Source organism: Elgaria multicarinata, chromosome 5 (genome assembly GCF_023053635.1).
Source record: "Elgaria multicarinata webbii isolate HBS135686 ecotype San Diego chromosome 5, rElgMul1.1.pri, whole genome shotgun sequence".
Lineage (NCBI taxonomy): Eukaryota > Metazoa > Chordata > Lepidosauria > Squamata > Anguidae > Elgaria > Elgaria multicarinata.
The window spans coordinates 139,605,295-139,618,597 of record NC_086175.1 but is presented as its reverse complement, the minus strand read 5'-3'; the positions used below and the strand labels follow the sequence as shown (position 1 = coordinate 139,618,597).

General features: G+C 47.7%; 2 protein-coding genes across 2 annotated transcripts in view; one reads left to right on the top strand and one right to left on the bottom strand.

Annotated features, from left to right (window-relative positions):
• Positions 1-13,303, top strand: part of ATG16L2 (autophagy related 16 like 2) — an 83,386-nt gene that overhangs the window by 61,988 nt on the left and 8,095 nt on the right. Inside the window, 3 exon segments of the mRNA XM_063127810.1 lie at positions 2,985-3,056; positions 9,143-9,263; positions 10,007-10,112. Coding sequence (XP_062983880.1) covers positions 2,985-3,056; positions 9,143-9,263; positions 10,007-10,112 — 299 coding nt within the window.
• Positions 3,494-13,303, bottom strand: part of LOC134399354 (leukocyte cysteine proteinase inhibitor 1-like) — a 148,663-nt gene continuing 138,853 nt past the window's right edge. The window contains exon 4 of the mRNA XM_063127377.1: positions 3,494-3,504. The gene's annotated coding sequence lies outside the window, so the exon portion shown is untranslated. The remainder of the gene's footprint in view (positions 3,505-13,303) is intronic.

The following is a 13,303-nucleotide window of genomic DNA, read 5'->3' as shown; positions in this document are numbered from 1 at the left end:
GCTCTCTGGGCGGTTCACAAAAATTAAAAACATTCAAAGTATAAAACAACAGTATAAAACCATAATATAAAATACCATATAAAAGCTCAACCAGATAAAAACAGCAGCAATGCAAAATTACAAATTTAAAACACCGAGTTAAAATTTATTTATAGACTGTTAAAATGCTGGGAGAATAAAAAGGTCTTCACCTGGCATATAGTGTAGGTGCCAAGTGAACCTCCTTAGGGAGCTCATTCCACAGCCGGGGTGCCACAGCAGAGAAGGCCCTGCTCCTGGTAGCCACCTGCCTCACTTCCTTTGGCAGGGGCTCACGGAGAAGGACCCCTGAGGATGACCTTAGGGTCCGGGCAGTACATACGAGAGGAGGCGTTCCTTCAGATAGCCTGGCCCCAAGCCGTTTAGGGCTTTGAATGTCAATACCAGCACTTTGAATCGGGCCGGACCTGGACTGGCAGCCAATGAAGCTGGAAAAGGACTGGCGTAATGTGGTCTCGTCATATTTATTTAATCCATTTATAGACCGCCTGGCTATATCTAAAAAGACATCTCGAAGCAGTTTGCAACGTGGACTTTTAAAACTCATAACATCCACAGTTAAACTATTTAAAAACAAACTATACAAAATGTCCTCAGTTAATTAAAAAAAAAGAGAATCAACATTCTGGGTTCAGTCCCTGCCAACCTCTCCAGTTAGAAGGGTCAGGTGGTCATGGGAAAACCCCTCCTCCTCCCGAGACCCTGCAGAGCTGCTGCCAGTCAGAGTCAGCAGAACTGTCTGTCCTGATATAAGTTAGCAGCGCCGGAGGATTTAACAGAGCACCCGGAGCGCGCCCTTTGGAAGGAGCTCTTCCTGCAGATGTACGCCAGAGGTCAGCACACAGCTGCATGCAACAACCGCTGCCAGTTCAAGGCAACCCTTTGGAGTAAACATTTCCCAAACACAGATGTGCTTTTCCTTTCCCCGATGAGCCTGAAAACAGAGGAGGATACGAGGGCACCGCCAGGGTCTGTGTCAACCAGCTGCAGCCACCTGGCAAAGAAGATTTCAGAATCAGCGAACAAGCGTTCAGAGCTCATTAGCGGGCTGACCTGCCGGCCCCAAGGGCAGACAAAACGGAAAAGGCAATTAAAGAAGAGGCAGAAAGGGAGCCAGAAACCATGAGTCTGTCCGTCCGAGTCCGGATCACAAACAGTGATGATTTTGTGACCTGCTGTAGGAGCCCTGCGCAGCGCGTGGGATGTTCCGGCTTACCTGTTTGTCTGAGTCTCTTCAGCCACCTTCCACAGTTGGCCTCTTAAGTAGAATCAAGAGAATCATAGAATAGTAGAGTTGGAAGGTGCCTCTAAGGCCATGTAGCCAACCCCCTACTCAATGCAGGAATCCAACCTAAAGCATCCCTGACAGATGGTTGTCCAGCTGCCTCTTGAAGGCCTCTAGTGTGGGAGAGCCCACCACCTCCCTAGGGAACTGGTTCCATTGTCATACTGTTCTAACAGTCAGGAAGTTTTTCCTGATGTCCAGCTGGATCTGGCTTCCTTTAACTTGAGCCCGTTATTCCGTGTCTTGCACTCTGGGAGGATCGAGAAGAGATCCTGGCCCTCCTCTATGTGACAACCTTTCAAGTATTTGAAGAGACATGCTATCATGTCTCCCCTCAATCTTCTCTTCTCCAGGCTAAACCTGCCCAGTTCTTTCAGTTTCTCTTCATAGGGCTTTGTTTCCAGACCCCTGATCATCCTGGTTGCCCTCCTCTGAACACGCTCCAGCTTGTCTGTGTCCTTCCTGAATTGTGGAGCCCAGAACTGGACGCAATACTCTAGATGAGGCCTAACCAGGGCCGAATAGAGGGGAACCAGTACCTCACGTGATTTGGAATCTATACTTCTATTAATGCAGCCCAAAATAGCATTGGCCTTTCTTGCAGCCATATCGCACTTTTGGCTCATATTCAGCTTGCGATCTACAACAATTCCAAGATCTTTTTCGTTTGTAGGATTGCTGAGCCAAGTATCCCCCATCTTGTAACTGTGCCTTTGGTTTCTATTTCCTAAATGTAGAACTTGGCATTTCTCCCTATTAAATTTCATCCTGTTGTTTTCAGCCCAGCACTCCAGCCTATCAAGATCACTTTGAAGTTTGTTTCTGTCTTCCAGGGTATTAGCTATCCCACCCAATTTTGCTTCATCTGCAAATTTGGACCCTGGCCTTTCCTTCCCCAGTTCCTTCGCTCCCTCTTGCAGTGGGTATTCATCAGATTCAATAGGAGCCTGCCTGATACTGAGTCAGACTCTCCTCCATCCATCTAGCTCAGTAATGCCGACACTGACTGGCAGCCGCGGCTCTCCAGGGTTTCAGGCAGGAGTCTTGGTTCTATCACTACCTGGAGATGCCTCCGGGGATCGAACCGGGGACCTTCTGCCAATGAGCTATGTGGCCTCATGGCGTGGGGCAGGCTGGGTGGCAGCAGGTGTGAGATGTAGGCAGGGGGAGACGACTTCATTTGGAGCTTTAGTGTTTAGAAAGCAAGAGGACGTGTTCATTTTCATCCCGTTCCTCAGTCAGTCAGAAAAAGAAGACAGCCCCTGCCCACAAGCTTAAAATCCAAAAAGACACGGCACACAAGAAAAAGGAATGCGGAGGGATGAAGAAAAAAATGAAGTATTCCTTCAGCAGGCCGGGTGGAATGGTCCTGTTTCCCCTCTGATCTCCCTTTCTCATCTCCTTCTCTACAGCTGGCTGGGAGGGCCCAGTTTCTGTCTGATGTTGTTCAGGCCAGGTCACCGCTGTGGTAAATTAGGCCTTCGGCCATCAGCCCCCCACGTGGTTCTCTCTAGATGCGTGGACCACAGTTCCCATCATTCCCAGCACTCTAAGCCCAGGCAGAGCAGAGGCGGCTGATCACACCAGCGTGTTGCTCTCATCGTCTCTCTCTCCCTCCCTCTCTCTCTCTCTCTCTCTCCCTCTCTCTCTCTCCTGCCAGGGCTGCCACGTCTTAGCTGCCACATACAACAATGCTGCTCAGCTATGGAAACTCGGAGACGGCCAATTCAAGGTGAGCTCATCCATGTGTGTGTGTTTGTTTCTTTGTTTCTTTAGCGGGTTTTCAGTGGAAGAGTTGGATGGAGAAGCTTGATCCAGAGAGTTGGGCGTTGAATGCTCCCCCGAAACAGCCCGTGGCAGAAGATGCTGGGGTGTGAACCCTGCTGCTTCGCGCACGGCTGAGCTTGACCCTGGAGTGGCCTGCCTGCTCTGTATCATTGCAAGGGGTCCTGAGGATCATAGAATCATAAAATAGTAGAGTTGGAAGGGGCCTCTAAGGCTATCGAGTCCAACCCCCTGCTCAGTGCAGGAATCCACCTCAAAGCATTCCTGACAGATGGTGGTCCAGCTGCCTCTTGAAGGCCTCTAGTGTGGGAGAGCCCACCACCTCCCTAGGTAACTGGTTCCATTGTCGTACCGCTCTAACAGTCAGGAAGTTTTTCCTGATGTCCAGCAGTAATCTGGCTTCCTTTAACTTTAGCCCGTTATTCCGTGTCCTGCACTTTGGGAGGATCGAGAAGAAGTCCTGGCCCCCCTCTGTGTGACAACCTTTTAAGTATTTGAAGAATGCTATCATGTCTCTCCTCAATCTTCTCTTCTCCAGGCTCAACATGCCCAGTTCTTTCAGTCTCTCTTCATAGGTCTTTGTTTCCAGACCCCTGATCATCCTGGTTGCCCTCCTCTGAACACGCATGCCATACCCCAAGCTTATGCAGTTGGCCTGTCCAGGATATCGCTCAGGAGAAGTGTTAGAATCTATTCCTGGTGTCTCCTGTTTGGATGCCAAGGGTTGAACAGAGAGCTCTGGACTTCCGGGGTTGGTGGTCTCTATAGAATGCTCCCCTTTGACAGCCGTTGGTCAAAGCCTTGACTTGGGTGTGGGAGAATTCCATTTATAAAACGCTTCCAATCCCAAAGACCTTAAGTGAGCCTTCCTCAACCTGGGATGCTCCAGATGTGTTGGACTTCAACTCCCAGAATGCCCCAGCCAGGCTGGGGCATTCTGGGAGATGCAGTCCAACTCATCTGGACTGCCCCAGGTTGAGGAAGGCTGCCTTAAGTAGTGATGATGATGATGATGATGATGATGATGATGATGATATCATAGCGCCATCCATGTATGTGGGAATTAGCAGGGCAGGGTCCCAGCTCCGAGAAGGAGCCTGAAATCTCACATTCAGCACAAGGAATCAGAGGAAGTGGAGAGAAGTCGAGGTTGGGTCAACAAGGGAGGAAGTTCTACACCTAGGAAATAGAAACCAAAGGAACAGTTACAAGATAGGGGATACTTGGCTCAGCAATACTACAATTGAGAAGGATCTTGGAATTGTTGTAGATCGCAAGCTGAATATGAGCCAACAGTGCGATATGGCTGCAAGAAAGGCCAATGCTATTTTGGGCTGCATTAATAGAAGTATAGCTTCCAAATCACGTGAGGTCCTGGTTCCTCTCTCTTCGGCCCTGGTTAGGCCTCATCTAGTATTGCATCCAGTTATGGGCTCCACAATTCAAGAAGGACGCAGACAAGCTGGAGTGTGTTCAGAGGAGGGCAACGAGGATGATCAGGGGTCTGGAAACAAAGCCCTATGAAGAGAGACTGAAAGAACTGGGCAGGTTTAGCCTGGAGAAGAGAAGATCTACGGGAGACATGATAGCACTCTTCAAATACTTCAAAGGTTGTCACACAGAGGAGGGCCAGGATCTCTTCTCGATCCTCCCAGAGTGCAGGACACGGAATAATGGGCTCAAGTGACAGGAAGCCAGATTCCGGCTGGACATCAGGAAAAACTTCCTGACTGTTAGAGCAGTACGACAATGGAACCCATGACTTAGGTAGGTTGTGGGCTCTCCCACCCTAGAGGCCTTCAAGAGGCAGCTGGACCACCATCTGTCAGGGATGCTTTAGGGTGGATTCCTGCATTGAGCAGGGGGTTGGACTCAATGGCCTTGTAGGCCCCTTCCAACTCTGCTATTCTATGATTCTATGAATATGGGATTTTTTTGATTCTGTGGCTTGGTTACAGGCAGGGCAGCCCTAACCTCTTGGGGGGCCATCTCAGGGGGCGTTAGGATGGGGTGGAAGTTCAGTGCTGCCAGTGGAGACAAGCTTCACCAGCAGGGCAGGGCATCTGTAGGCGAGCCCCCAACCACCACCACCCCATGCGTGGACGCTCTCGGGCCATAAGAGTGCTGCTGACTGCATTTCCACCAGTGGTAAGATCAGAATGGGGCATTCCAGGGACAGCTTTCGATCTGCTGGATCTAAGACTGAAGAGGACGGATTTTTTAAAAGAATATTGCTGGAGGACTGAATTCTGGCTGATGTCTGAGAGACTCAGCATTAGGGTGACCATATGGAAAGGAGGACAGGGCCCCTATACCTTTAACAGTTGCATAGAAAGGGGAGTTTCAACAGGTGTTCTTTGTATGCACGCAGAACCTGGTGAAATTCCCTCTTCATCACAACAGTTAAAGCTGCAGGAGCTATACTAGAGTGAACGGATTTAAAAGAGGGCAGGGCACCCACAGCTTTAACTGTTGTGATGAAGAAGGGATTCCACCAGGTGCTGCATGCATACAAATGACACCTGCTGATACAACTGTTAAAGATGCAGGAGCCCGGTCCTCCTTTCCATAGGGTCACCTTAGTCAGCTTTCAAATCTCTGCATTCAGTTCCTTGGTGAGCTTGCAAGACATGTAGGTTTCTCCCAAGCCTGGGGAAAGATAAATCAGATGGGAAACATAAAGTCGCGTCGCGTGCTGAAAAGTACAGTAAAGGACTCTGGGTGCCGGAGTGCCAAGCAGGAGGAGCTGTGAGGCTGGTCCTGAAGGGAGACGGTTCGGGCTCCCTAAGGGGATCTCTATAACCCTTCCCCAAGCTCTTAAGTTTGTCAAAGAGGTGCTGTTTTGCTCTTGGGAGAGGACCAAAGTGGACCTTCCTGCTCCATCGCTTCCGTCTGCTTTAACGGGGACTCTGGTACTTCGGCAGACTCTCCGCTTCCACGCGCCGCATGAAATGGTTTACATTCCTGTCCGTGGACTTCTGCCTTTTCCACTTCAAGTGTGTGTCACACAATTCAGCTTTCTGAGCCTGGAACTTGAAGAGCTCTCTCTCTCTCTCTCTCTCTCTCTCTCTCTCTCTCTCTCTCTCTCTCTCTCTCACTCACTCACTCTGTGTGTGTGTGTGTGTGTGTCTCTGTGTGTGTGTGTCTCTCACTCTGTCTCTGTGTGTGTGTCTCTGTCTCTCACTCTGTCTCTGTGTGTGTGTCTCTCTCTCTGTGTCTGTCTCTCTCTGTCTCTGTGTGTACGTGTGTGTGTGTGTGTCTGTCTGTCTGTCTGTCTGTCTGTCTCTGTGTGTCTGTGTGTGTGTGTGTGTGTGTGTGTGTGTCTGTCTGTTTCTGTGTGTGTGTCTCTCTGTGTGTGTGTGTCTGTCTGTCTCTCTCTCTCTCTCTCTCTCTCTGTTTCTCTCTCTGTCTCTGTCTCTCTCTCTCTCTCTGCTTCCTGAGGATCAACGCATCCCTGGATCACAGCAGAACCATGGCCATTTAATTAACATCCCAAGCTGAGCTCCCAAGTAACAGAAAACAACCCAAGAGTCAAAAAGTTCGAAGGCCTGGGGAAAGAAAGGGTCTTTGGCTGAGGCTGACAGAAGCAGGTGCCCAGTGAGCCTCCCTGGGGAACGGATCCCAGAGTTTGGTGCCACAGTTGAGGAGGCCACAGGTGGACCTGCTGGCGGACCAGGTTCTGCCTTCTGTCTGCTCCTGGTTCAGGGCTCCTAGTAATCAGGGTGATGGAGTATTTTTAACAAGGTTCACCTTCCAGGGTATAGATCAGTCTTCCCCAATGTGGTGCTCTCCAGATGTGTTGGACTACAAATCCTAGCATCCCCCAGCCAGGCTAGGAATTGTAGTCCAACACATCTGGAGGGTGCTACACACACACACACACACACACACACACCCCTCTACTATAATTAATTAATTAATTAATTAATATACCGCCCTATAGTCGAAGCTCTCTAGGTGGTTTACAAAGATTAAAAACAGATATACAAAAAATAAAACAAACAAAAAAAGCATACAAACAGATTACATATCAACTCAACATATGTTGTTAAATGCCTGGGAGAAGAGAAAGAGTCTTGACCTGGCACCAAAAAATATAGCAATGTTGGCGCCAGGCGAGCCTCGTCGGGGAGATCGTTCCATAGAGCTTCAGCTAGTGGGCGGTATAAAAATGTAATAAAAAAATGAATAAAACAATTGGGGGGCCACCACTGAAAAGGCCCTCTCCCTTGTCGCCACCCTCCACTTGTGCATAAATTGCTCCACTCCACTTGCGTACTGCATGAAATAGGCAAGAGATGGCCAAATTTAACTGGCCACAAATCCAGTCAAGATTGACGTGCTTTGTAAAATTCAACAATATTAGTGGACCACAGGGATTCTAAGAACAAAAACTGGTGTAAACCATGCCTGCAGTGCGATACAGCAGCCCACTCAGATTCAGTTGCCGTCATCCAAAGTCCTTTGTTCAGTTTCCAGGAGGAGCACTTAACATTGTTTAGTTCATTGAGTTTCTGAAGTCTCCTGTCTTGAATTGCCCTCTTGTGTTTTTCCTTTACTTTTTAAGGCCAGAGATGCAGACAGTTCAAGAAGACTGAAATGCCTGCTCTTTGCTTTCTCCATCTTCCAATTAAGGACAATATTATTGCAAGGGAAATGTTAGGCATTATAAGAAAAAGGAATTCAGAATAAAACTGCCAGCATCATCCTGCCTTTATACAAATCTGTGGTGCAACCACACTTAGAATACTGTGTACAGCTCTGGTCACTACACCTAAAAAGGGATATTATAGAGCTGGAAAAAGTGCAGAAAAGGGTGACTAAAATGATGAAAGGGCTGGAGCATCTCCCCTATGAGGGAAGGTTACATCAACTGGGATTGTTTAGCTTGGAAAAGAGGAGGTTAAGGGGAGACATGATAGAGGTGTCCAAAATTATGCATGGTGTGGAGAATGTGAATAGGGAGACATTTTTCTCCCTCTCTCAAAATACTAGAACCCAGTGGGGTCCACTGTGCAGACTTTATACTGTTAGTTTTACCCTACCCTGTGCCTGCTTACCCTACCCTGTGCCTGTTTGCATTCTCTTCCCCTCCTTATTGTTTTACTATGATTTTATTAGATTGTAAGCCTATGCGGCAGGGTCTTGCTATTTACTGTTTTACTCTGTACAGCACCATGTACATTGATGGTGCTATATAAATAAATGAAAGGGCTGGAGCATCTCCCCTATGAGGGAAGGTTACATCAGCTGGGATTGTTTAGCTTGGAAAAGAGGAGGTTAAGGGGAGACATGATAGAGGGGTCCAAAATTATGCATGGTGTGGAGAATGTGAATAGGGAGACATTTTTCTCCCTCTCTCAAAATACTAGAACCCAGTGGGGTCCACTGTGCAGACTTTATACTGTTAGTTTTACCCTACCCTGTGCCTGCTTACCCTACCCTGTGCCTGTTTGCATTCTCTTCCCCTCCTTATTGTTTTACTATGATTTTATTAGATTGTAAGCCTATGCGGCAGGGTCTTGCTATTTACTGTTTTACTCTGTACAGCACCATGTACATTGATGGTGCTATATAAATAAATAAATAAATAATAATAATAATAATAATAATAATAATAATGGGAGATCCAGGACAAATAAAAGGAAGTAATTCTTCACACAGCGCATAGTTAAATTATGGAACTCACTACCACAAGATGTAGTGATGGCCACCAATCTGGATGGCTTTAAAAGGGGTTTGGATCAATTTCTGGAGTCAAAGGCTATCCACGGCTACTAGCCCTGATGGCTGTGTGCTACCTCCAGTATTCGAGGCAGTAAGCCTGTGTGCACCAGTTGCTGGGGAACATGGGCGGGAGGGTGCTGTTGCAACATGTCCTGCTTGTTCATCCCTGGCCGACGGCTGGTTGGCCCCTGTGTGAGCAGAGTGCTGGACTAGATGGACCCTTGGTCTGATCCAGCCTCAGGGCTCTTCTGATGTTCTTAAGAAGCGGCCTATCCCTTAATATCATCCAACTCTTCTGTTGTCTAGGAGATTCTCACGGGACACGCTGACAAAGTGACGGCTGCCGAGTTCCGGTCCACCCAGTGCCAGGCTGTGACGGGCAGCCGAGACAGGACGGTGAAAGAGTGGGACCTGGGCAAAGGGGCGTGTGAGTAGCAGCAATGCTTCCCCGGTGGGAGGACGGCCCTGAGGCTGACAGCAAGGCACACGCCGGGGCTGCTTCTTTATGGGTTGCTGGACCAGGGCTCCTCAACCGTTTTGGGACCCGTAGGCACATTTATATGGAGTCAGGCCGGCAAACCCTGCTCTGACCTGCAGCAGTTCTCGAGGCAGAGAGAGTTCCTTCAAGTCAGAAATCCTCATCTTTTTTATTTTTATTTATTTTTGCACCTGCGGGCACATCTAGGAATTTAAGGGATTGCTGTGAGCGCCGCCACAAAATGGCTCCCATGGAGGATGTGGCTAGTCCCGGAAGGGTTGCTTTGAGGGCCTGGTGAGTCAAAAGTGAGGAGAGGATGTGGGGGTCAGGGGAGAAATAATGAGGCTGGGAGGGAGGGGGAATAGCAAGGCAAAGGGGGAGAGAAAGAGGACAGCCAGAGCTTAGGAAGGGGAGAGAAATAGCAAGATTCAGAGGGAGGGGGAAATTGCAAGGCAAAGAAAGGGAGAGAAAGGAGAGAAAGAGCAAAACTGGAAAGGAAGAGGAAAGAAGACGGCCCTAACGTTTTCCAAGATCTTTATTTTAATTTTTTCTTAAAGGGGCGGGAAGTGGAGAGTTTTGTGGGTGCTGTTAGAGGTCCCTGTGGGCACTGCTTTGGGGACCTCCATGCTAGTCCTTTCCCGCGCCCCCCCCATCTTGTGTCACTGACTCCTCTGTCTCCGTCCTTCGGGCAGGTTCCAGAACCATCAATGTCTTCTCCTACTGCAATGACCTTGTGTGCTGTGACCCCATCCTCATCAGCGGACACCGCGATAAGACGATCCGCTTCTGGGATAGCCGGTGAGCCCACAAGCAACCATTCTAGTAGTGGCATTGCAGCTTGGGGGAGGGGGAGGAGTTTGCGCCTTTCCCGACGTGGCGCCCACACTGTCTGATGCCCTCCCAAGTGAAGCCCACCTGGCCCAACCATTTTAATGTCACTTTGGGGGTGAGATGGGGGGGACTGCTTTGGCACACAACCCCCCTGTTAGAACAGCTCCACTGGCTTCCGGACTGTTTCTGGGTACAGTTCAAACTGCTGGTCATGACCTATAAAGCCCTCTACAGCTCGGGCCCAGGTTATCTAAAAGACTGTCTTCTCCCATACGAGCCTGCCCATGTTCTGAGACCTTCTGGGGGGGCCCTTCTCACAGTCCCACCACTATCCCAGGCACGCCTGGTGGAAACACAGGAGAGGGCCTTCTCGGTGGCTGCTCCATGGCTCTGGCACACCATTCTTTGCCTTTTGGAGGCAGGCAAAAAGAAATTTCTTCCAACAGGCCTTTGGAAATAGAATCATACAATAGCAGAGTTGGAAAGCGCCTACAAGGCCATCGAGTCCAACCCCCTGCTCAATGCAGGAATCCACCCTAAAGCAGCCCTGACAGATGGTTGTCCAGCTGCCTCTTGAATGCCTCCAGTGTGGGAGAGCCCACAACCTCCCTAGGTCACTGGTTCCATTGTCGTACTGCTCTAACAGTCAGGAAGTTTTTCCTGATGTCCAGCTGGAATCTGGCTTCCTGTAACTTAAGCCCGTTATTCCGTGTCCTGCACTCTGGGAGGATGGAGAAGAGATCCTAGCCCTCCTCTGTGTGACAACCTTTCACGTATTTGAAGAGTGCTCTTATGTCTCCCCTCCATCTTCTCTTCTCCAGGCTAAACATGCCCAGTTCTTTCAGTCTCTCTTCATAGGGCTTTGTTTCCAGACCCCTGATCATCCTAGTTGCCCTCCTCTGAACACGCTTCAGCTTGTCTGCGTCATTCTTGAAGTGTCTGGTCCAGAGTATTCAAATACTCTGGAACTGTGTTAAGCACTGGATTTTTTATTGTCATTTGTCTTTTTAAATGTTTTAATATTACAGCTGGTTTAATTATATTTTGAACTTTTGTATATTTATTTATTTATTTATTTATTTCATTTTTACATCGCCCAATAGCCGAAGCTCTCTGGGCGGTTCACAAAAATTAAAACCATAATCAAACAACCAACAGTCTAAAAACACAAATACAAAATACAGTATAAAAAGCACTATATTTCTATTGACATCTTTTTATTGTATATGTTTTAATTTTGTAAAGCCGCCTTGAGTCCCACAGTATAGGGAAAAAGGCAGGGTGCAAATAATGATGATGATGATGATTTGGAAAACTGGTGGATAACTTAAGTTCCGATCTTCACGTTTGTTCACGGGGGAGGATCAGGTCCCTTTGCAGTGGAATTCGCAAAGACCAAATTCCTCCCACCTCCCTATTTGTGACTGCTGCTGTTATGTTTGCTGCCAGGTTGATTCATGGTTTGATGCGGGGAGGGTGTCTTTTCCTTCTTCTTTTTTTGCATTTTGTATTACAAAATACGTATTTTATGTTGTTATTTTTTGTGTTTGATTTCAAGCTGTTTTGAGTGTTTTGGAAAGAAGGGTTTTTAAAAAAGCGTAGCAGGCGCTTCTCACGCTGCTGCCGGTTAGGGAGAGAATCATAGAATCATAAAATAGTAGAGTTGGAAGGGGCCTACAAGGCCATCGAGTCCAACCCCCTGCTCAACGCAGGAATCCACCTCAAAGCAGGAATCCACCTCAGAGAGCTTCGGCTGTGGGGTGGTATATAAATGTAATAAAATAAATAAATAAATAAATAAATCATCCCTGACAGGGGGTTGTCCAGCTGCCTCTTGAAGTCCTCTAGTGTGGGAGAGCCCACCACCTCCCCAGGTCATTGGTTCCATTGTCGTACTGCTCTAACACTCAGGAAGTTTGAAGGCTAAAATTCTGGCCCAGTTGTTGTACTCTATCCCAATATGGATCCAGGGATTTAATACAACTGCCGAGAGTGTTCTGTCAAACTCATTTTTTGCACTCACTTTTTGGAATGCCGAGGTGTGTGCCATCTGCCGGATTGCGCCTGGAGGCTGGCCTAGCATCTATAGAAGGCAGGGCTTGGTCCCTTGCCTTTTGATATTATCTTTATCTTTTGCAAAGAGATGTTTTTACCAGTTCATAGTTCAAAGGTTTTACTGTCAAATTGCGCATATTAGGTCTACCAATGCATTTTCTACATACACAAGATTACTCTGTGGCAAAATCCATAGTAGAACAACGGATTAAGGATATAGATTTTCAATATGCTATGACAAAGGCACGTAGATCTTGCTCTCCAAAACACTCTGGTCTAATTTTTGAATTTCCCAGATACGCTAGATATCTGGACTATTTGACCATCCCCAAATACCGACATGCTTTTACAAGGGCTAGATTTAACTGCCTTCCTTCTGCAATCTTGGAAGGGCGTTATCAGGGCATCCCATATGAGGACCGCTTGTGTCCCTGTGACAAAGCAGTCGAAACACTAGACCATGTTTTTTTCCAATCTAGCTTCCACAGGGAGGAGAGAAATAGATTTCCTGGCCCTCTTATGAGAAAATGCCCTGGAAGGACACCCAAACAATATTTGGAATATTTTCTGGCAGGTACAAACAAGTTAACAACAGAGTTAGTGGCTAAGTTCCTCTTCTCCATACAAAGGTCTCACAAATCGACCTCATCTTAATTGTAACTTCAATCCCATGCTGCTGTTGCTTATCTTTTGTACCAGGTGTTCTAACTATGCCTTTATATTATAAATATGTGTATGTTTTAAAAAACTCTTTTAGCCTGTTCGTATAATGAACAACTGACTGTGATTTTATGGTTTTAAATTAATGATTGTGGCTATTGTTTCTATTGGGTCTGTGAACGCATAATAAAAATGTATGTACACTCAGGAAGTTTTTCCTGATGTCCCGCCAAAGAGGGGCCCCCTTTCGTATCTTGGGTAGGATTCAGACTGAGACCTCCAGCCTCTGTGCTGCTCTCTGCCCATAAGCATTTTCACTGGTCTCATTTGCTCCATCTCTCACTCATCATATGTGAGCAGGACTTGTCACACAGAGGAGGGCCAGGATCTTTTCTCGATCCTCCCAGAGTGCAGGACACGGAATAATGGTCTGAAGTTAAAGG